This window comes from Choloepus didactylus, chromosome 5 (genome assembly GCF_015220235.1).
Source record: "Choloepus didactylus isolate mChoDid1 chromosome 5, mChoDid1.pri, whole genome shotgun sequence".
Classification (NCBI taxonomy): Eukaryota; Metazoa; Chordata; class Mammalia; order Pilosa; family Megalonychidae; genus Choloepus; species Choloepus didactylus.
Genome location: NC_051311.1, coordinates 161,565,984 through 161,590,809, shown reverse-complemented (window position 1 = coordinate 161,590,809; position 24,826 = coordinate 161,565,984). Strand labels below are relative to the sequence as shown.

The window sequence follows — 24,826 nt, the reverse complement described above, 5'->3', positions numbered from 1 at the left end:
CTTTCACTACTAATCATCAGAAATTTATGGAACAGATTTTTTTTCACTTGTGCAGATTTTTTTTGCATCTTTTAAATGCTATCTTTAAAAAAATTAAAAAAAAAAAAAAACAGTGGCAATGTGTGTTTGTCCATGCATAGTCTGAATTGTACAAACACATAGCCAAAAACAAACATTGTTTTACCAAAAGATTTCATTTTAGATTCTGATAGTTTATCATGTAATATTTATAAGTGTGTGAGAATTAGATTAAGTTTAGCTTTCACACAGGGTGGGGGCACCTCCTGGTAATGGCAGAGGGTTAAGAAGACAAGCTATAATCGGTGGCCCGTCCTCCTGTTTATCTGCCTATTGTCCTTGCCAGATGGAGACTCCGTGGGTGGAGGTTCCTAAAACAGCCTCATAACTTGTTACCAAACTAGCTCAGCCTGGCTCTGCAGTTAAAGAACAAAGGAAAGAGGCCTGGGCGTAACAATTATAGTCAGGGGTGGAGATTTGTTTCAAATGTTTCAAGTTCACTCCAGAGACTTATTTTGAATGTTTCAAATTTGCCCAGGGCTGCATGTTTCAAATTTGCACAGGCTGGTTAAGACTGCCCAGTAAAATGTAACCTGTGAAGTATCCAGCCACTGGAGAAAAAGGGAAGGGACTTGCGAGTTAGGTTTAGGAAGTAAACAGTGCTGGGTCTGTTGTTGTGCACGCCAACCCCCCACGTTCTTGTTGCGTGCCCCTTCTTGCAAGATCATGAATAAATTCTTTTATTCTCCACAATTGGGTGTTTATTCCTTCTTAGGAATAGTGCTTGTTTCTCACAAGTGTTACCACAAAGTTTCTAATGGCAGGCCTAATCCAAGATTATAGATTAACTAAAGGATTTCACTCTTTACTTGAAAGAAAAAAAAAAAAAGGTAATGTGTTTTTATAGGTTTAAAGAATTACTTTTAAGCATCCATTGTTAATTGCCTCCCTATCCTACTGCTTTGAAATGCAGTCTCAGAACAATATTGTATAAGCAACAAAAACTATCTGAGCCTGCTGAATGTTGAGAATGAAAACATTTATAGTTATTTTGCAATGGGAACAAAGTAAAAGAGTATCAAATAAATTGACTACATTTTCCTCCTTTTTCACTTTTTCAATGTAAATCAAGCACATTTTTAGAAAACTTTAATTATTGTTTTTCACTACATATTTCTATGCATGTATTCAGTTGTATACAGTCAAAATACTATATAGTCATAATATTTTCTACGGCGTATAAAACTGTTTAAATTATTAGATTTTAATTTAAGGATATAATTTGTAAAACCATTTGGTTGACTTTATATAGGCAGTTATTTCAAATTTCCATCCTTTTCATTTGGAAGTACAAAAGAGCTCATCCAATCCTACAAAATTATTGCATCTCACTGAAAACTAAATCTTTTAACAACTACTGGTATGAATTTTGTAGATTTTGATGAGATAAAAAATGAGATGATGATTGTTATTATTAAATAGTCCCAGTGAATTATTTGATCTGGGTCTTAAAGATAATATCTTTGTATTTACATTAAAACTACAAACAACTTATTATCAAAATAAATCTCTCTTGGAAAATGAGAACTTATTTACCTACAGTTTAAATTAAGGAGGGGAAAAAGAAATCTTAAAATAATTGTTTTGGTTACTCACATTTAAAAATCTCATGAGCTACCTCATGGCTCTAATATTTTGAGAACTCCAATTTGAAGTAAAGTATTTGGATTTTATTTTTAAAATTTTTAATAGAAACAAAAATAGAAATTTACCAATTAATTTAAGCTCATTTTCTTTTATTTTACTTGACTTAGGGTTAAAATGTGTTCTCTTTATTTGTTCAGAAAAAAAAAAAAAACTATCAATGGAATATTCAGTGTTCTGCCAACAGATATTGTCTTTAATTTCGTAATCTAACCTATCATTTTCTTACAGAAATGTTTTAGTCAAGTCTACTTGCATAGTTTTTTCTTTGCATATCCAGTCAAATATTTTATTAATCTATAGCTAAGTTGAATATGACTAACTCATGACCCAGGCAAAATGTAATTTTTTTTTCTCTCTCTCTCTTACTGTTACTTTATACTGTATTCAATGATAATATTATTTCTCTGTCTTTGGATAAAGTTTTAGCAGATGACATTACTTTTCTGCCCATTTTGCTAACAGACAATCGTATGGTCACCTTTATATAAAAAATGTCCTTAAATTAAATAATAGAACTCTCCATGCCATGTGATTCACAAGAGGCTGAGCCCATCTTATTAAATCTCAAGGAAGGGGAATGAGGCCAGGCTCCCCACTCTCTACATTCCCAAAGATCTTTTTCACCCCCTCTGGCACCTGATCCCAAAGCTGGCAAAGGTTGAAAGGTGGGGATATCTCAGCTCTCACTAGAATGGGTGGCAGATGATTCCTGTTCCAGCAAAGATGGAGCACCCCATTCCTCCCAGGTCCTCCATCCTCCAACTAAAATACCCTGAACATAGCACAGCAATAAAGCATAGGGAGATTCTGAAAGGCGGAAAGCAGGGCTTCCCAGAGATCACAGGATTTGAGGAATGACACATGCTGAGTCGCTTGAGTTTCCTTATTGCCTTCCATATGTCCCAGACGTGGACACTGCAGAAATCTTCAATACGGAGCCACCAAAAAGCACACACATAAAAATCTCCAAGAAAAGGCTGTTCTCCCTAGTCAAAGGACCAGCAAACTGGTAGACGAGCAGAAGCTCCACAACAATTTTGTAGCAGGGGACCAAACATGGTGGTGCAGGTTAGTTGGCCCTCTGATTCTCCTCTCTACTTGACTTCTATTACAGCGATGTATTTCAGCATGTAACACTTAGAATCACAGAATCACAACTTTGATGGTTTTGTTATTATTTTATCCAACTCAATGAAAGCTTGAATCTGTTCAGCATCTCTACTCCCTGAGGCAATACTTATGACTGTAGGGCATTTCTAATAACTAGAAAGTTTGTATTGTGAAATCAAAGGGCGATGGTAAGGATGGTTCTTGAAAAAAAATGGATTTGAAAGACTAGGTGAATTAGAGTTTGGACCACATGTGTCTGTTACGTATTCTAAAAACAAAGAAAGAAAAAAAGGGCAATAAGAAATTCTAGCAAAAATGTAAGTGTGATAGAGAGAAAAATGGCATCCTAATGATGTCCCTGTCTAAATCCGACAACTTGGGAATATTTTATGTTAGGCAGTAAAGGGAAATTAATGGTATGAATCAACTAAGATTAAAATAGGAAAATTATCCTGAATTAGATTATCTGGGTGGGCCCAAGGAAAAAACGAGGGCTTTAAAAGTGGGAGAGAGGCAGAAGAGCACAGAGGAGATGTGATAAAGGAAGTAGTGTCATAGTGATGTGACATAAGAGAGATTTGACAGCCCATTGCTGACTTTGAAGATCAATGAAGGGGTCTGTATTTGTCAGTGTTCTCCAGAGAAACAGAACTGACAGGGTGTGTGTGGATATATACACCCTGACATTTGTAACAGGGATTGGCTCATCCAACCGTGGGGACTGGCAAGTCTGAATTCCATAGAGCAGGCTGCCAGGTGGGAAACTCTGGTAACCATTTGTTTGCTGCTGAAATTATCTGTTCTCCCTCTAAAGCCTCCAACTGACTGGATGAGCCTTCTTTCATTGCTGAAGGCAATGGCTGATGTAAACAGCCATCGAAGCCATCAACTGATTAATGATTTAAATCCAAGGTATATCATCACAGTAACAATCAGGCTACTGCTTGCATGATCAAACAACAGGACACATAACCTAGGCAAGTTGACACATGAACTTAATCACTACAGTCTACCCATTGTCAACTTGGTACCTATACACATCTCCATAAACCATACTTAATCACTAAACAAAATCAGTAACAGTCAAACTTTTACTTAACATAATTCAACTGACCTGTGTACAACCAGAAATGCGCTTACCCTTTCCCCAGAAGAGGATGCAAGTCTATAGGTAATATTCACTCTTAAACTTCATATGCTGTAACTTAAATAGTATGACATAAAGTTAACAGAACTTATTTATATTATAAGGGGATAAGATAGATAATAAAACAAAGGCAATTGCTTTATGTATATGTACTAATAAATTCATAACCTGATTAGGAATAAATACTCATAATCATCACAGTTTTCATTTCTATAAATGGTCATATGGCTGTAGTTCATATTGATAACTACCTTCTTCCACTACATGTTCCATGTTCCCTTTACCCTCAGCAAGCAACTCAGGTGGTTGTGGTACTTTCCCTGTTGGGAAGACCCAAACCTCCATTCCTTAAGTCTTTTCTATGCCATCAGTAAGCCTGCCTGGATTGCACTGCTGGAAATTTCCACAGAGTTTTAATACCAGGAATTGGCAGTACTAAGAGACACCCTAAGGGATCTCCTAGATTCCAGGTTAACACTACTTTACCTCCATTATGCAGTAGGAGTCCTATTTCCCATGATAATCGGGACCAGTCTCCACTCCTGTAAGCCTCAGGAAAGGGAATGTGGGAATCCTGGAGAAGCTGGAAAAAGCAAGTACTCAGATTCTCCCCTAAGGATTCCAGACAAAAATGCAACCCAGACAGCACTGTTTGCACAGTAAGACCCATTTCAGAGTTCCTGTCCCAGAACTGTAATGTAATGTAACCCGTGCCTTCTCATGTGACAGAGGTGTCCCAGGAACCAGCAGACTGTCTTCAGAGACAAAGGGTTTTCCTGTTACTGCATTCTGAAGCCTTAGAAATGTAAATTTTAAGTTGATAAATCCCCTCTGTAAAAGCCAACCCATATCTGGTATACTGCATTCCAGCAGCTTTACCAAGCCAAAACATCTACCTGGTTTTCTTTTCTTTTCTATTTTTTTCTCTATTTGTAAATCAAGATAAAAGATGAATCAAAAGACTCTTGTTTAAATGAGCTTATAAAATCACAGAAGGAAATAAACTGATACCTGGTACTTGTATTTCTTTCTTTTTTCTCTTTTTGTGAATTAAGTTTAAAGATAAATTAAAAGTTTTCAGTTTAAGTGGGGTCAAATGAGAGAAGTAAAACAGAAGATTATACAGCAAACATTATTTCTATGACATCTGCAATTTCTAAAAATGCTAATTTTTATTAAACTTAGAGAAAGTACAACTCAAAGCAAATATATGACTTCTGAAAGGCCACTTGTTACTAAGTACATACACATTGTGTTCTTGATTTTGTTTTTAAAGGGCTACATTGTTACTCTCTTGCTTTAAAAGGTCTTTGCCAGCTCCAGCAGTGTTAGCAGGTAACACTGGAAAAGGTGTAAATGTTGGGTTCAAAAGAAGATGCTTAGCCCCACCAGTTCCAAGTCCACCTGGGTGAATAAGTGACACAGCTGCAGAACAGGGAGCTAAGAGTGGATTCAAATCTGCTCTTCCACTGCTTCTGGACTCTGCTGTATCTTTAAAATTTTGTCCTACATTTGTGGCTAGTTTAGCCCTTCCTGGTAAACCTAGGGGCTTCCTATCACGAAGAGGTTGCATTTGTGGTGGAATATATGGATAAGATTCTGTTTGTAGAAATTTAATGAAAAGCTCTGAGAAAGAACTATTGAGTGCAGGTTGCTGATTTGCTCTCAGAGGTGTTTGGGGGACATTTTTTGGGGGGACATTTTTTGATGCTCCTCCAAGCCACCCACTCATCCACGTGGTAGCACCACCTTGATCGTCACAGAACAATTTCTCCATCTCCTCCTTTTTCATTCCAAGGATGCTTCCCATTAATCTTAACACTTCTTGCCGCTCACTTTTTGGAGTTTGAAAATAGACTATTAAGACGTTTCTCAGGAGTACCTTGTCCACTTTTCCTTCTGTGTCATTTACCAAGTTCATCCATTTCCTCTGAATGTCATCTAACATTTCCTGTAGGACCTCATTCTGTTTTTGAAGTTCTTCGATTTGCTCTTCCTGTAGATCTAACTGTTTTGTGAGTCTCGATGCTGAGTCCAAAGCAGCATTGGCTTCATCCAAACTTTCCTGTAAAGACACCAGTTTTCTTTCTAGGTTTTCAGCCTTTTTCTTCCACTTACTTACAAGCGCACTTTGCTTTTCTAGTTCAGCAGTATACATAGCTCTTTCCTCTTGTTGCGCACGCTCTAGTACCATCTGTAGGTTGGCTAGTGATAGAGCATACTGCTTTACCTCATCTTGTGACACCGAAAGCTGAAGAGCGGTTTCATCCCTCTGCTTGGAGACTACATTCAGTTGTTCCTGCAATGACTCTACCTGCAAACTGGCTTGATGACTTGCATTTTCCAGTGCATTAGAGGATGAAACTAGCTTCTCCTCCAATACTGTGACTTCTTTTCTTAGGTTAGCCTCTCTCTCTGCTGCAGCCAGAGCTTCACCAGTATAAAAATCCTGTGATTCTGAAAGTTGATGATGCAATCTCTCTAGCTCCTGGTTTAAGCACAATTCTTTTTCACGTAAATCCTTCACCTCACTAAGTAAACTGTTTTCCATTTGTTTCTGTTTCAGGGCCAACATGACTTGGTCTCTTTCCTCTTGAAATGTAACTGTCTTCTCCTGCATCGACTGAACTGCATTTAAAAGCTGATTTAACTCCCCAGTCTTGCCCTGTTCTTTTTCTTTCAATAGTTGCTCAAAAGCAAGAGCCTTCTCATTTATCTCCTGGTGTTCAAACTCCCTTTCTCGCAGCATCATAGAAAACTTCATGTTAGTCTCTTGTAATGCTTGACATTCTGTTTGCTTTACCCTGGATATTTCTACTAGTTTTCCATTTTCCTCTTTTAGTTGACACATGTCCATTTCTAAAATTGATATTCTCTCCTTTAGGTTTGTTACTGCCTGCCTCAGAATTTCATTTTCATTCACTTGGTTAGTGAAATTTTCATTTAAAGAATGTAACTGATCATATTTGGCTTTGAGTAAGAGGTCTTTACCCTTAAGTAACTTTTGTAAAACATCTTGTTTTTCCTTTAGCTGCTTAATTTCTGAATCAGTTTGTTCATGTTCTTTTCTTTCTAGCTCTGAGGTGGCAGCAATCGAATCAGACAATCTATGGTTATTTTCCTGGAGAGTTTGAATTGTTGCATCTTTTTCCTGCAGTGATTTTCTTAATTTTTCTATTTCTTGTTGAAGCAATTTAGAAGGTTCACTAGGTATATCAGACTTAACTGCCCCGAGAGATTCTTCTGACTCTGAAACAAGTGATGATCCAGAAAAGAGCCGTTGTGAAATAATATCAAGTTTTCCTACAAGATGATCCTTGGTATTCAAAAGTTGCCCTAAGCTGCGCTGAACTTGTGCTAATTCCTGACCCAAAGTTTTGAGTTTGGTTTCCTTCTGGTCATAACTTTGGATTAGGCCAGTATATTCTACCTGCAGTTTAGAGTTATTATCACTGTCAATCAAAACCTGGGTCTGAAGTTTTTGAAGTTCTTCCTGTTGTTGGGCTGACTCATGTTCCATATTTTGCACTGTGGTCATCACCTGTTGTTTCCACTCTTCCATTTTCATCACTTGCTGTTTTAATTTATCTCGTTCCTGTAGAAGCTCCTCAAACTGATTACTGTTAACACCTCCAACCTCATTTCCTGTGTTAGATGTCTGTAACACTGTCAACAAAGTCTGACATTTCTGACTTAATGCATCTATTTCAATGTCTTTTTCTCGAATGATAAGTGATAAATTCTGAACAGTTTTTCTAAGCATTTCCTGGCCACTACTTTCCAATCTAGTGGACAATTTTTTATTTTCATCTTGCAGCTTAATAAGCGCTGCTTGTTGGGCAGCAGCCATGTCTATCATTTGGTGATGTTCTGTTTTTAGGCGGCTATTTTCCCTAGTCTTCTCATCCAAAACAGCCAATATTTGTCCTTTCTCCACAGTGTAGGCCTGTAGTTGCTGTTGAAGGTAAACAACATCCTGGGTGTAAGAAGGTGAAGACATTCTTGCATGAAGAGCTTTTATCTCCAAATCCCTCTGCTGGATGATCTGCCTTAGTTTACCAACCTCGTCTTTGGACAGCTGATCAATCTGTTTTGTTAAAATTAGGTTCTTTTCATTTAGAAGTTTACTCTCCGATTCTCGTTCTGTTAGTTTTTCATTTTGCATGTCTAATTCTTTAGTAATGTTCATTTTATCATCTCTAAGTTGGCAAGCTCTCTTTTTTTCATCATCCAGATCTTGGGTGATGCCTGTCGACGACTTATCTCTTATCAACTTTGAAATCTGGCCTGTGGGGGAAGCCAGGCTGCCCCCCACTTGGCCCAGAGATTGGCCCAAGCCAGAGCCAAGGCCTCGAAACCAGTTCATGGCTGTGGGCTGGAAAGCAACGTGGTCCACTCCCTCTCCCAGAAGAGTGTCCAACGTCACCGGACATTCCCACCAAGTGTCCTCGAACTGCTGTGAGCTAGTCGGAATCACTGCGCTCAGGATTCCACATCACAAAGGGCTTCCTAGGCAACAGTGACCTCAGCACCCACCTGAGCCTGGCTCCGCCCAGAACCTTAAAGGGCCAGCCTGTCACACAGTTACACAGCCAGCCCCGTGGGGCCTCTGCTCTTTCCAGTGATTTCCCACAGCCAGGGCTGACCACTTCTTCCCCCTTTTCATTGACCATTCTCAAATGGTCAGTGGGCAACTCCTGCCAACTCAATGGCCATCACCATGGCACCCACTCTAAAAGCTGCAACTGATCATAAAGAGGAGCCATGGTGGCTTTCTCCCTAGTTATATTTTGAATCAGAAAATCAAATTTCATAATGAAGAATTTGGCCTCTTATAGTACTTACTAGTTTCAGCTCATGGAAATTATTTATTCTCTCCAAATGGGGACAAGAATAGAATTCACATAAAACAGATATTTATATATCTGATATACTACATTATTGTTTTTACATCATGGCCAAAGCAAGCAGTGAAGGTTAAAGTCAAGTGAACCACCTTGCTGATTCCATCAACATAATGCAGATTCTGAAATCTGCTTATACTCCATACAATAGGAAAAGGAAAGTGATATTGTTGACCTATGAAACATTATGAATTACTCTACAGGACAGAACCCAGGAATCTCATGAAAAGACAGGATATGTTAATGGTATGTTACAATTTGCCTTACAATGTGACATGCTCTTTGGTACATGGTCTGTAATGAAGAATAGAGGTGGAGTGATTTGTCACCAGTTAATATACAGCCATCATAGAATTCTAAATTACCTAATGCTGGACACAATCTTGTCAAATAGCCTAAATTTGCATATAAGTTATGAAAACTGAAAAAAATTATGACATACTTTCAACTTTCTTTCTACTGTAATAGGCATTTAGTAAATTATTGGTGACTGCAGAAATTATTGAGGTTAGTCATGTCAATAGAGCATGTGGTATTTAAAGAAAATTATTTTGACATTTTACTCATTAAGTTTTGCTGTGCCCCATCCCTTGGACTCTGGGAGGGCTTGTGAGTGCTCTGATCAAGAGAATAGCAGAAATGAGCCTGGAGAGTCCATGTGTAGCCACTCCAGTGGACAGCCCTGGCTGAGCTCCCAGTAGACAGCCAGCATCATATGTCCATTAGATAAATGAACCATCTTGGTCCAGAGCAGTTGAGTTTTCAGATCACTGCAGCCCCAACTAATATTTGTCTATAATCACATGAGAGAACGCAAGCAAGAACTGACCTGCTGAGCCCTTCTCACATTCATTGTTGACAATACTATCAACAGAAGAAATTTTGAGTTTGCTCTGTATAATCAGTGTCACAGTAATAGTATCTGGAATGTGTGTGTACCAAGGAATTCTTTTATTTACAACTTTTGGTATGGTTGAAAAAAGCAGATGAACTATGGATAAATGCAAACCTTTGCATTTTACTCCTTGTTAATACTGTGGTTTTAGAAAAACCACTTAACTCTAAGTCTTCATTTCAGTATCTTTACAAAGGAGTTGGTCTTATGTAACTTTCCAGGTTCTTCTAAGTATCAAACGAGATAGAAACAAAATAAAGGTCTTAAAAGTAACAAAAAAACAAAGTGGCAGGCCTATATGCACAGTTAGTCAAAGTTCACAAATCTTTGTCATTTGGACAATGTGCTTTCCAGATGCATAGGAAATTAGTGTTCTGCATCTGGAGAAAGGGGAGGTAGTTTACATCTAACATCTTTCCCATTCTGAAGGCCTATGATCCTACATTTCATTAGGTTTACATATCTTTGATTCCAACCTTAGAATGCCTGGAATAAAAGAGAATTGCAAATTTCAAGGTTACTTAATATTTTCTTCCTTCTGTTAATACCCTTAGTAAAGATGATTATAGACCAAAACTATTTTTTTCCTGTATCAACCAAGACAGTCTCTCATTCAATGGATATGGGCTCTGATTTTTATAAATGTTTACTGTGAATTTTTTCCAGTGTCGATGAACAAATAATGAATCTTTTCCTGGGAAAAATAATTAACTGTAGTTACCCATTCCAAGCATGGATTGTTACATTTTCATTGACACACACAAAAAAATAGTTACGAAATTAGAAAGAAAAACAACTGAATTATCATAAAGTTACACACAGGAAGACAGAAGGAAAAAATCCAAGGAAAGGCAAACTCATTTATTTCAAGGAAAGGGATTCCTATTTTAAACACATTATTCTTTGACACGTAAGACAGCATCCATGTCAATTGGCTTTAAAGTAGCTTCTTTTTTTTTAATTTAGCAAAATGTAGGTCAACTGTCAGTTCTTCTATGCCTGCACTTATAACAACACACAGGAACATATTTTCTCTTTACTTCCCCTATGATAAAATATAAAGGAAAACATGCATATACAGCATAGGAGTTAAGCTCTAAGGAGCTTAAGGCATAAGCAAAACAGATTGGTTTTCCCAAAGGCATGTTTCAACAAGTAAGGTACTTGCAAAAGGTTAGTGTGAAGAACAGAAATTCCCATATATGTGTATTTGTGATGCCAAATACAAGCTTTTAAAAGGTCTTCCAGATTACTGTTTATTAATGAGAAGCACTCTCTAAGAAGTTAGGACAGGTGCTTTCTGTCCCAGAACAAGATGGCTTCAGATCCTATTGGGAAATGTAAGGGAATGACAGAAAAGTCTCTGAGAGCATAGCTTGGTGAAACTTGGTGAAACTTAAAAAAAAACCTTAAGAAGAAACATGAAAAGAATTTGGGAAATGCAATCAAGAAAATGTCAAGCAGGTATGATTTTTATGATACAAAAAAAAAGGATTCTTTAATCCTCATAAGTATCATGGTATGGAATTGACTGGTGATGACCTTACATTTTGGAAGGTTAAGCATCAATTTGGATGGAAATTCACTCATCTGATTTAAAACTTGGTGATACATTTGTTGACCATTTGGAAAAATAGCTGAATTGACATAGGCCTATATAGAAATCCATCTAAACTAAGTTGCCAGAGTGGTTAAACATCAGGCCAAGGTCTCCAGGAAAAAAGGATTCATCATTCAAAAGCCAATTCAGATGCCAGCTCCTCTGAGCAGCTCACGTCACCGCTGCAGTAAGGCACTTTGGGGAATCCATTGTGCCAATGTAATGTCAATGTGCTTCTTATTTCATAACTATTACTTGTTCCCTCTTTATTTAAACAAGTTTTACCCATAATCTCACAAATCCTGCAGAATTCAGTTTCTCAGGTTTACAACAAAACTAAAACAAATCCCTATATTTAAATCATGTTCTCTATAATTACAGTTTACTTCATGTCTTTTGCATAATCCCCTGATCATATTGTGTTGAGCTTTTTTATTGTCTATTCGTTATAGAATGAAAAAGTAAGTATATAAGTATAATTATCTGATTTGTGAAAGTGCACACAATCTCCCCCAACCCAGATATCCTGGTGTGTCCAATGAATGGGTCAGTGGAGAGGAAGGACCTGGAGAGTCAGCTGAGAAGCCCATCTCAGGAGGTCTAGTTGCTGTGCAATCTGGGGTTGGGTGAGGAGCACAAGACCAGCAAGGACAGAGAGACAGAGCAAGAGATATGGAGCTTTAATTCTTAAAGAGAACAACATTATAAATGTCTACAAATATTCTGGAAACATGTTTAGTTATTACACCAAGCCATTTGCAAAAACAAGTTCAATTATGTTTTTTTAAATAAATATGTTACCCTCACTAACTGTAACTATCACATCATTGTATAAAAATGAATATATAGGGAAAACGAAATAATGAGAAAACTCCATGAAACAACATCAGTAAAGCATGACAAATCTCATTTCTGATCACAATAAATGTCAATGGATTAATCCCTAATGAGTAGGTCAAGTCCATTACTTATTCTTAAAAAGCACACACACAAAGTATAAATAAAACAAAAACTTAAGGTAAAAAAAATGAAAGACTGAAAAAAGAATAATATAGCAGATCAAACACATTTTAAAGAGACATACAGAGATTTTTAAAGCAACAAATAAAACAAAGTGGCTATTAATAGTTTAAATAGATGAATCTCATTTAAATATAAGAGAGAGAGAAAGAGAGACACATAAAAGATACTTAGGGGAGAAGCTGAACACATGGTTTTTTAAGGTTGGTTGTTCTGTATTTACTCCCCGCAATACTCCAGCAGATTATTCACATTCTCGTTGTTTGCTTCTGTGCCAAACAGATATGAAAATAGCTTGTATTTTATATGGTCATTTGGGGAATAAATAAGTCATAAGAAACATTTAGCACAATGCCTTGCATATATTAATTGCTTACAGAATGTTAGTCATATATATGTAAACTCATGTTTATATGTATATATGTATGTGTTTATTTGTATATTATACATATGTTTATATATAGGCATAAATGATAAACCAAAGTTATTAACAGGATTTACTGATACTGAAATTTGAATATATTCCTTTCCCAACTGTATTGTAATTTTTCAATACTAACCATACATTACTTTTTTTGACATTTTAATACAGTTTTACTCAGATATATACAAAGACCTTACAATCATCTAAGTGTCCAATCAACTATTCCCAGTACTATCATACAGTTGTGCATTCATCACCAGTAAGAACTTCTGAACATTTTTCTTACTCCAAAAAAATAAGATAAAATAAAAATAAAAATAAAAAAGAATACCCAAAACATTCTATCCCCCCATCCTACCCTTTTTTTCATTTCATTTTTGTCCCCATTTTTCTACTCATCTGTCCATACACTGGATAAAGGGAGTATGAGCCACAAGGTTTTCACAATCACAGTCCTACCCTGTAAGCTACATAGTTATGCAGTTGTCTTCAAGAATCAAGGTTACTGGGTTGCAGTTCGACAGTTTCAGGTATTTCCTTCCAGCTATTTCAATACACTAAAAACTAAAAAGGGATATCTATATAGTGCTTAAGAATACCCTCCAGAGTGACCTCTTGACTCCATTTGAAATCTCTCAGCCACTGAAATTTTGTTTCATTTAAATTCCCCCTTTGTTCAAGATAATTTTCTCAATTCAAGGATGCCACGTCCAGCTCATTCCCAGGACTAATATCCCATGTTGCCAAAGAGATTTACATTCCTGGAAGCCAAGTCCCATGTAGGGTGGAGGGCAATGAGATCACCTGTCAAGGTGGCTTAGCTAGAGAGAGAGGGCCACATCTGAGCAACAAAGAAGTACTCAGGGGAAGACTCTTAGGCACAATTATAAGCAGGTTGAGCCTCTCCTTTGCAGTAATGAGCTTCATAAGGGCAAGCCCCAAGATAGAGAGCCCCAAGATAGAGGGCTCGGCATACCAAACTGTCAGCCCTCAATGTCTGTGAGAAAAACAGCAACAACCCAGGTGAGGAAGTCCAACATTTCCATTTCCCTGCAAATATATCCTCATTCTCTGCCCAAATAACTTTGGGATGCATCAGAATTTCACACTAACCAGTACTAACCTACCAGATCTCACTTCCTATTCAAAGTTCCATGTAACTACAGCATTTGACTAAAGTGACTCTACAAGTTAAATTTAGTGTGCTACAAAAAATATAGATCCTGCAACCAATGAACATCTTTGCCCTTGGTTTCACACAGAAGTTGAAATTTTAAAACACAGTCAATGTCGCTCCTTACCCTTTCTCCTGATTTGCCTTAGTCCAAACCAGATCCACTTCATTCGTATCTCTTATTGAGGTCTGAATTTTTTCAGCTTTTTTAACAATTGCTGTCTGAGGTAATACTGACATTCACAGCTGCCAAGTTCTAGCTCTGAGTTTCAAGTGTCACACAGGTACCCAAATTTCCAGAGATCAACCATGCTATACACAAGCAGCTGAGCATCTCAGAATTTGGAGAAAACCATTACAACTCAGAAACAGATGTGCGCCTTACAATCTGGGGACCATTACAATAAGCATTCCCCTGATAAGCTGTGCTCTGAGATTCAATTCTCAGAGTTTAAACATTATAGTTAGTCACATTAATGAGGCATTATAATGTTTTCCCTTTTGTTTCTGGTGTACTTCACACAAGACACTGTACTCAAGATCCGTTCACCTAGTTTCATGTCTCACAGCTCATTCCTTCTTGCAGCTGCTCAATATTCTATTGTATGCACATACCACAGTTCACCATTCTGTTCATCAGTCGATGTGCCCTTAGGTTCACCCCCATCCATGGCAAACTGTGAGTACTGCCGCCATAAACACCAGTATGCAAATGTCTATTCATGTCACTGCTCTCAGATCTTCCAACATATGTTCCATAAATGAGGATAAAGGTCCTTATGGCACCCACATACTTAGCTTCTTGTGGAACCACCACACTGTCCTCTAGAGAGGCTACTCCATTCTGCTTCCACACCAACAGCGCAGAGGTGCATTCCTCTCTCCATGTTTTCTCTAGCACTTGTATCCCTCTGTTTATATTTTTCCCTGCAATTTTTTAAATTCATTTTTATTGAGATATATATTCACATACCATATGATAATCCAAAGTGTACAATCATTTGTTCAGAGTACCATCATATAGTTGTGCATTCATCACCCCAATTTCTTTTTTGAACATTATTCTTATATCAGAAAAAGTGAAAAAAGAATAAAAAATAATGGTAAAAAAGAACACCCAAATCATTACCCCCACCCATTTTTTCATTTAGTTTTTTGTTGCCCTTTTTCTACTCATCCATCCATACACTGGATAAAAGGAATGCAATCACCAAGGCTTGCACAATCACACTGTCATCCCTTGTAAGCTGTACTGCTATACAATCATCTTCAAGATTCAAGGCTACTGGGTTGTAGTTTGATAGTTTCAGGTATTTATTTCTAGCTATTTCACTGCACTGTAACCTAAAAAGGGTTATCGATATAGCACATAAGAGTGCCCACCAGAGTGACCTCTCAACTCCATTTGGAATCTCTCAGCCATGGAAATTTTGTTTCATTTCATTTCATATCCCCCTTTTGGTCAGTAACGTGTTCCCAATACCATGGTGTTGGGTCCAGATTCATCCCGGGAGTCGTATACCATGTTGCCAGGAAGATTTACACCCGAGAGTCAGATCCCATGTATGGGGGAGGGCAGTGAGTTCACCTGCTGAGTTGGTTTAGCTGGAGAAAGAAGTCCACATTGGAAATAATTGTGTGAATGGATTAAACTCTCCAACAGACTGGTAGAATGGATTTAAAAAAATTACCCACTGATATGCTGTTTACAAGAGACTCACTTCAAACTCTGTGAAATAAAGAGACTGAAAGTGAAAGGATGGAAAAAATATTCCAGGCAAAATGCAATCAAAAAAGCTCAGGGTTGAGGGCAGGGGGAGTCAGAAGATGGGGGCATAGAGAGGAGTGGAATTTAGTCAGTCCCCTGGAACAACTAATAAACAGCCAGGAATAAATAGTAAATAATCTGGAATAACTGCTGGAGGACAACCATAACTGTCCACACATCATGCACCAACCTGTATTGGGAGGAATGCCTGAGATCGCAGTATACAATCTGTAAGTAAATGCTGCAGAACCATGTCGAGAGCCCCTGCCCCACATGGCAGCTCAAATTGCAAAGCCTCACTGCTTGCACTCTCCAAGCAGAGGGAGAGAATATAGCTCAGCTGAGCTCCAACTGGGGTTTTAATTAACAAATGCAGACTGTGGAATACAAGCCACAAACCCCCAAAAAACAGACAGAGGCTTTTAGTGATGACTGATCTCAAAGAACTAAATGACTCTCTGTACTGGGAGGGGAACATCAGGAGACCGGGTGTTACCTCTGGCCGATGAGAGAAATTGAGGGGCCATACGCTGGCTACAGAAGGGGGTTTCCTGTCCCTCTTTATCTCTCTGTCAACCTGAGAGGCTTAGAGGAGAGACCCACAGCCATTTTAGGTGGAGTGAGCTGCAGCCATTTTCAGTTCCCAGCACTCTGACCCAAACATGGGTAGAGATGACAGTCTGCAGGAAAATAGCCAAAACTGAAACTGAAGGGACCACACCTCCTTATACCAGTCCAGAGTGACAGGCTCACAGGCACCACTGCTGGGCAGGTTAGGAAAAGCACAACAACTGGCAACCTCACAGGTCGTGTCAATCTTCTCAGACACACTCTCAGGGAAACCCTTCTGACACCTGAGCCCATGCTGGTCTGGGAAAACCTAATTGGGGTAACCAAGGAAACTAGATGCCTAAACAACAGAAAACTACAACATACACTAAGAAAAATGAAAATATGGCACCAGTCCAAGGAACAAACTTATGCATCAATCAAGATACAACTGAGATATTGTTTCACTTTAATGAAACAATCTATTAAAGATTTTCAAAGAAATATGCTAAACCAAATCAACATGTTTAGGGAAGACACAATAAAAGCAACAAAGGCTATAAGGAAAACACTGGGTGAACATGAGGTGGAAATCGAAAGTTTGAAAAAACAACTGGCAGAATCTATGGAAATGAAAGGCACAACACAGGAGATGAAAAGCACCATGGAGATATACAACAGCAGATCTCAAGAGGCAGAAGAAAACACTCAGGAACTGGAGAACAAGACACCTCAAATCCTACACACAAAAGAACAGATAGGGAAAAGAACGGAAAAATATGAGCAATGTCTCAGGGAAATCATCGACAACATGAAGCACACAAATATACATGTCAAGGGTGTCCCAGAAGGATAAAAGGGAGAAGAGGCAGAAGCAATAATAAAGGAAATAATCAATGCGAATTTCCCATCTCTTGTGAAAGAAATACAATTACAGATCCAAGAAGCACAGCATACCCCAAACAGAATAGATCTGAACAGACTTAAGCCAAGACACTTAAAAATCAGATTATCAAACATCAAAGACAAAGAGAAAATCCTTTGATTTCTCTTTGTGCCCCATCACATGATCTACACAGGAATGAGAAGGGGATAATTATTACAGATCCTGAAGAAATTAATTTTTTTTTTTTAATCGTAAGAGGATACTATAAAATGAAGACATGGCCTAGTCAAAGAAACAAAATTACACTTCAACTGAGATACAGAAATTGAAACAATTAATTAAAGATCTTCAAATGAATATGCTGTATCAATTAAAAAATCAAATCAACACCCTGAGAGAAAATATGGCAAATGAAATGAAGGATATAAAGTAGACATTGGGAGAACATACGGAAGAACTCTTAAGGGTAAAAAAAAAAAAAAATTGGAACATCATGTGGGACTTAAAGACACTATAAGAGACCAAAAAACACAATGGAGATATACAACAGCAAAATTGAAGTGGCAGAAGAAAAGTTTCATGAACTGGATGACAGGACATCTAAAACCCTACGCAAAAAAAGACAGATAGGGAAACAAATGGAAAAATATGAGCAGCATCTTAGGGAATTGCGTGACAACATGAAAAGCATGGATATATGCATCATAGGTTTCCCAAAAGGAGAAGAGAAGGGAAAAGGGGCAGAAACAATAATGGAGAAAATAATCATTGAAAATTTCCCATCTATTATGAAAGAAATAAAATCATAGATCCAAGAAGCACAGTGTAACCCAAAAATAATAGATCCAAATAGACCTATGCCAAGACAATTCATCAGATTATCGTATGTCAAAGCCAAAGAGAGAATTAAGAAAGCAACAAGAGAAAAGAGACCCATCACATACAAGGGAAACTCGATAAGACCATGGGCAGATTTCTCAGTAGAAACCATGAACATGAGAAAGCAGTCATATAATATATTTAAGATACAGAAAGAGAAAAACTGCAGATCAAGAATTCTATATTTAACAAAACTGTCCATCAAAAAAGAGAGAGATTAAATTATCTTCAGAAAAACAGACACTGAGAGAGTTTGTGAATAAGAGAACGGTGCTCCAAGAAATAAAGGGAGTGCTACAGGATGACAGGAAAAAAAACAGGAGAAAAAGATTTGGAAAAGAGTGTAGAAATGAAGACTATCAGTAAGGATAAAAGGAGAGAGAGAGAAAAATTAGATATGACCTACAAAATTCAAAAGACAAAATGGTAGAAGAAAGTACTGCCCTTACAGTAATAAAACTGAATGTTAATGGATTAAAGTCCCCCAATAAAAAGTCATAGACTGGCAGAAGGGATTAAAAAAACAAGACCAACCTGTATGTTGCCTGCAAGAAACTCACCTAAGAAAGGAGGACAAACTGGCTGAAAGTGGAAGGCTGGAAGAAGACATTTCACACAAACAACTACCAGAAAAATGTAGTAGCTACATTAATATGAGACAAATTAGACTTCAAAAGTAAAACAGTTCAAAGAGTCAAAGAAGATCAATGTATATTAAAAGGGTCAATTCATCAAGAAAACCTGACAAACATAAATATTTGTGCACCAAGCCAGAGTGCCCCAAAATTCAGGAAGAAAACACTGAGAACACTGAAAGGAGAAGTAGAAACCTCTACAATAATAGTTGGAGATTTCAATACACTGCTGTCATCAATAGATAAAACAGGTAGACAGAGGATGAAAAAGAAAATGTAAATGTTGAATTGTGCAATATACAAACTAGACTTCACTGATATGAAACCATTCCCAAAGACTAAACCAGTGTATTCATTAGAACAACTGAGGAGAGCTGGACTTTGTGAAGTACAGCAACAACGTATTCTCATAACACGAATTGATGTTTTGTTGTTCAAGGTGATTTGGTGTGGGAGATAATGAATCCTTCTTATAAGACTAGAAAAGTTGTCTTGGTGCCTTGGAGTATTTCATGACAAGGAATGACATGAGTCACTCTGAATCAGGTGTCTGCCAGAGTAAAAAAATTCCACTGAGACCAATGAAATGCAATTAAACATCCACAAAGTGACTGTGGTCTTACAATGTGAATATGCAGCAGGAAGATCTCAAGTCAACTGTCAAAATCCTTAGCTGAAGTCTTTCTAGATTTTTTCTTTCAAATAAGTTTACATTTGCAGCAAAAAGACGGATGATGTGTGATTTGAAATGCCCAGAAAGTAAGCTGTCATGGCATGGACAAAGGACTTGCCTCCAAATAACCCTAACACCTAGAGTTGACGATACCAGATATCAAAAGACTCATCCTCAAAAAACTCCTCTCATTGGCTAGAAAAATAAGTTTTTCCAAATGGCCATGTTTTTAATCACAGATGAAAAAGGATGTTTCGAGATTGTCTTTTGTGGATCAGCTGTTATTTGTAGTTAGAAGTGGGCAGTCATAATTCAGGGGTAGACCATGCAGGTATGCCAGTGATGGAGGAAGTGTTTCCGCTTTTTTTCCAGGTTATTAGTTTGTCTATCCTGAAAACAGTAACTAAACTGAGTAGAAACCAAAGAGCAGTGAACTGCCACTGGTCGAGTCATATAGTGACTTGTAGTTTGAAAATAAGATGATTGAAAAGCAGGCACTGAGCCCATTTCAGGTAAAGTTGCCAGTCTCTGAATGCTACCTTCATAGTTAATGGTTATCCCTTGCACATGAGAAAGTAGACTGTGGCTGATGACAAGAGGTCAGATGCACAAGGTGGTATATTACGTCCCCAATGAGGCATCAGCTTCAATATAAGTTCACTATATATTCAGGTATCTGAAGAGGGTCAAGACTTCAAAGTCACATATACTTCAAGTACCACTAGAGCATCTGGTGTTTGTGAAAGAGGTTGATTTGTCAGTGTAGAGTGTGTATGAATCACTGTCTGGCTATATTTTTAAGCCCAGGAATCACTGGAAGTCTACCTGGGGGTGAAGGGTTGTCAAATTAGGGTCCACTTGACACCTCTTTCAGTCCATCTGAATAGGCCTGTCTTCTTGCATTTTTTTAAAGTGTGTACATAGTAAACATTCATAAATATGTTCAGCATCAACTGAACAAGGGCTGTGTTGGGTGGAGGTGCAGAAGAGATCAGGATGACATCCAGGTCATACATTACATTGTTCTCTAGGGCAGTGTTTTTCAAACTGTGTTCTGAGGAACTCTAGGTGTTGCAAGGAAGTCTCTTTAGTTGTCACCACAGTGAGAAAAAGGGGATTGTGGTGGGTTTTAGTCCCCCACCCCACCCCACTCCTGCTTTATCCAGAGCAGCATCACTTTTGCTCAGGGCTTCCGCAGAGTTTTCAGTCAAAGTGCTTCATGGCCACAAAGCCTTTGGAAAACAAACGATCTAAGAATAAGTTGTTCACAAAAAAACTGATGTATCAAGAAGCCTTTTCTGGAATCTGATTGGAGCTTTATGAGATGCTGTTAGGTAAAGGAATTCCTTGGTAGAATTTCTTACACTTGTGTGAAAAGTTCTGGTTCCTGAGTAATCCCAAAGAAGATGCTATGAAGAGTTCACTATGTCTCTGTTTTGATCCCAACAGGTCAGAATATCCATTTTCCCATTCAGAAGGCTACTATGGATTTGAAGTGACATTGTTGGATTCCCGATTCTTCACAGATCAATCACTTGAGACAGTGGGGTGTGGTCCAATGCTCTTCTCAAACACATGTGGTCATTCTTCAGACAGCATTGATAACTAAAAATTCACTGGCCCAAATTTCACTGTGTCTCTGAAGGCTTTGACTGAAGAAATGAGCTCTTACGGAACAAACTGTGCCTCTGTTGTGATAAAGTAGCTTCAGCTATTTGGCTTGAGGACTCTGACTTCACTGCAAGGAGCTGTGCTGAATCTGTGTAGAACAGGAAAAGAGTGGAGGTGAAGAACACATCATAATGGCTGAAAGTCTCTTGGGTCACAGTGTCCCAGAGGAATGGTGTCTTCTTTAGTAGTAAGGTAGCATGACTCAAACATGGGCAAAAATCCAGGTAACAGATCATAGTTCACTTTCAATGGAGTGTGGTCATGGTTTGTATCAAGGGTCTGTACAGAAGTTCAGGTCTTTAATTCCCAGTATCAGTGCTGGTGACAATACTGTTCAGTCACTGCCTATTTTCTCACAGCAAGGTCAACAGTGGAAAATTTCAAAATTAAAAAAAATGTTGTCCAGTTCCAGAGTTCTGCCATCCTGATAAAGCACTTCCGGGTTTCAGGTCTAGTTCTTGGAAATCTGGATTCCATGGCTGTGGCTACAATGAAAGACACCTGCACCAGATAGCGCAGGTGAAAATAACAGCGAAACTCTTGGTACCTCCAGTCCTGGATATGTTTTGTAACAAAAATTCAAGCTCTGCATTCCAGTTGTTTTTCCCCTCCTTTCTCCAAAGGAAAGCATCTTATCACCACAGTCTAAAGATTCTTTTGAGGTACATCCAGAATTAATTACAAAAGAGCTATAAAAGACCAATACATTTTTCTCCAAAACAGTCATTTCTCTGGAAGTGAGATCACTTTGTGCCTTTTACATAAAAGGAATAGTCAAGTCACTTTTTTTTCCAGACATTTCTATGAATAGTAGGACTGGCTAACACCTAAGCAGACAAAATACATGTAAACATGTTTACCTCTGTTCTCTTGCTTAGAGCTGCACCACTGGTAAGCACCACTCCACAAAACAAAAATGCCTGAAATCCAACTGTTCAAACATTTCTACAGTGTTTGCTGGATAATGGCCTGGAATTTGATAAAAGCAGCTGACAAGTAACAAAGAAGCAAAAACTGGCATTTTGGCCATTTTAATATCAAGACTTGCAAGCAATTGTAATATATGGCAGGTGAGGAAAAGTTAAGCTTTGAGTCACTTCTTAATCTACTGAGTTTGAGATTCAGCATCAATTATACAAATAAAAGTTTCAGGGTGTGTTAATCTTCAACTAATAGAGAAAAAAACCCAAACACGTTCAGGAATTCCATACCCAGTTCAGTCTGTTCCAGTGAGATGCTTGCTAAAAAACCATTTAAAAATAATGCAGCACCATTTAAAAATAAGCCTGTTCACTACAAACCACACAGACTAGAGATATGGAATACTTTAAGTAGGAGCAAGATGGCAACCACAGTTGTGAAAAATGATCACTTGAAAGAAAGATATCAGGCACTGGTAGAAGCAGCAAAAAAACAAAGAGTTGCTGGGCCAAAGACTAAATGGCTTCCTAATACTAGATAACATCCCAATCCTAGACTGAGCTGCTTTACACAGAGCAGCATTGTACCATAAGCATTAGCCACCCTTCAGGCCACCCATGGTGAAAGGAAAGGGCTCAGAATAGAAGCCAAACAGGGGAGTGCTGATACCTGGAATGTCCATTATGCATAGAAACAGCTCACATATTCCAGAGACTCAAACAGGGGCTTCAAATTGGTTGTGAAGGGTCCCAAATGATATCCAGGCCTCAGCCTCCTCCCTCTGGCATAAAGGAATTGTGGTTCTTAACTCTTCTGGGTCTCAGCACCCTTAGTAAACTTGATAGCGATGGATCTTCACTCCCCTAAAATGCACATTTCTACACCCTTCTCCATACAATTTCAGGGAAGTTAGGGATCTCTATCTCCAATCCAAGGTTCCCAGGTTAAAAACCCAAGGATTTGGAAATCTTGAAGTTTCTCTCAACTCAAAAAACTTTACAAACAATAATAATCCTTTATGCACTTACACTTGACAGTTTACAAAGCAATTCAATGTCACAAATGTTGACAGGCAGAGGAGGAAACTGAGGTGCAGACAAATTATATAGTGACTTGCCTAAGGTCACTCAGCCAGCTGTTGGCAAGGCCCAGAAGCAAACCTAGCTCTTCCAACTCAGGGGCTCCTCTCCCCACCCCGGAGCTGCCCCCAGGGCTGACAAGTGCCAACTGCTAGGCAGGATAGGAAAAGCACAGTGCCTAGAGGCCTCACAGCAAAGTCAGACAAACTGTTCCCCGGAGAAAATTGATACTGATTACACTTCCTTCTGAGACCTGAGTCTGTCTGGTCTGGGAAAATCTGATTGGGGTAATCAAGGAAACCAGACACCAAGACAACAAAAGATTTTGAGTCACCTTAGGAAAAACAAAGATATGGCCCACTCAAATGAACACTTACCCTTCAAATGGGATATGGGAATTGAAACAACTAATTCAAACAAACATGCTAAATCATTTCAAAAATCAGATCAACAACTTGAGGGAGGATATGGCAAACAAGGTGAAAGATATGAAGACATTGGGAGAACATAAGGAAGAACCTGAAAGTGTGAAAAAACAATTGGAAGAACTTATGAGAATCAAAGTCACAATACAAGAAATGAAAAACACAATGGAGATATAAAACAGCAGACTTGAAGAAGCAGAAGAAAAGATTCATGAACTGGATGATAGGACACCTGAAATCCCATACATAAAAAAAACAGATAAGGAAAAGAATTGAAAAATATGAGCAGCACCTTACGAAACTGAATGACAACATGAAGCAGATGAATGTAGGTGTCACCGGTGTCCCAGAAGGAGAAGAGAAGGGAAAGGGGGCAGAAATAATGGAGAATATAATCACTGAAAATTTCCCATCTCTTATAAAAGATATAAATTACAAATCCAAGAAGAGCAGTTTACCTCAAAGAGAACAGAACCAAATAGACCTATGCCAAGACACTTAATAATCAGATTATCAAATGTCAATGACACAGAGAATTCTGAAAGCAGCAAGTGAAAAGTGATCCATCACATACAAGGGGAACTCGGTAAGTCTATGCACAGATATCTCAGTTGAAACCGAGGAGGCAAGACAGCAGTGGTATGATATATTTAAGATACTGAAAGAGAACAACTAACGAACAAGAATGCTATATTCACCAAAACTGCCCTTCAAAAATGAGAAAGATTAAAATATTTTCAGAAAAACAGACACAGAGTTTGTGAATAAGAGACCAGTGCTAGAAGACATACTAAAGGGAGTGTTATAGACTGGTAGGAAAAGACAGGAGACAGAGATTTGGAGAAGAGGGTAGAAATGAAGACTATCAGGAAATGTAAAAGGAGAGAAAAAATTAGATATAAACATACAAAATCCAAAAGACAAAATGTGGAAGAAAATAATGCTCTTAGAGCAATAACACTAAATGTTAATGCATTAATCTCCCCCCCAAAAAGACTCAGACTGGAAGAATGGATTAGAAAATAGGGCCCATCTATATGCTGTCTACAAGAAACTCATTTTAGACGCATGGACAAAAATAGGCAGAAAGTAGAAGTTTGGAAAAAGATATTTCACACAAACAACAACCAGAAAACTCCAGGAGTAGCTATATGAATATCAGACAAATTAAACTTCAAAAGTAAAACAAGAGACAAAGAAGGACACTATATCTTAATAAAAGGGTCAAATCATCAAGAAAATTTAACAATCAAAAATACGCACCAAGCCAGAGTGTCCCAAAATACATGAGGTAAACACTGAGAACACTGAAAGAAGTACATACCTCTACAATAATAGTTG

General features: G+C 38.0%; 1 protein-coding gene across 1 annotated transcript in view; it reads right to left on the bottom strand.

Annotated features, from left to right (window-relative positions):
* Positions 1 to 5,252: 5,252 nt before the first annotated feature.
* Positions 5,253 to 24,826, bottom strand: part of LOC119535491 (thyroid receptor-interacting protein 11-like) — an 80,672-nt gene continuing 61,098 nt past the window's right edge. The window contains exon 3 of the mRNA XM_037837812.1: positions 5,253 to 8,458. Coding sequence (XP_037693740.1) covers positions 5,253 to 8,458 — 3,206 coding nt within the window. The remainder of the gene's footprint in view (positions 8,459 to 24,826) is intronic.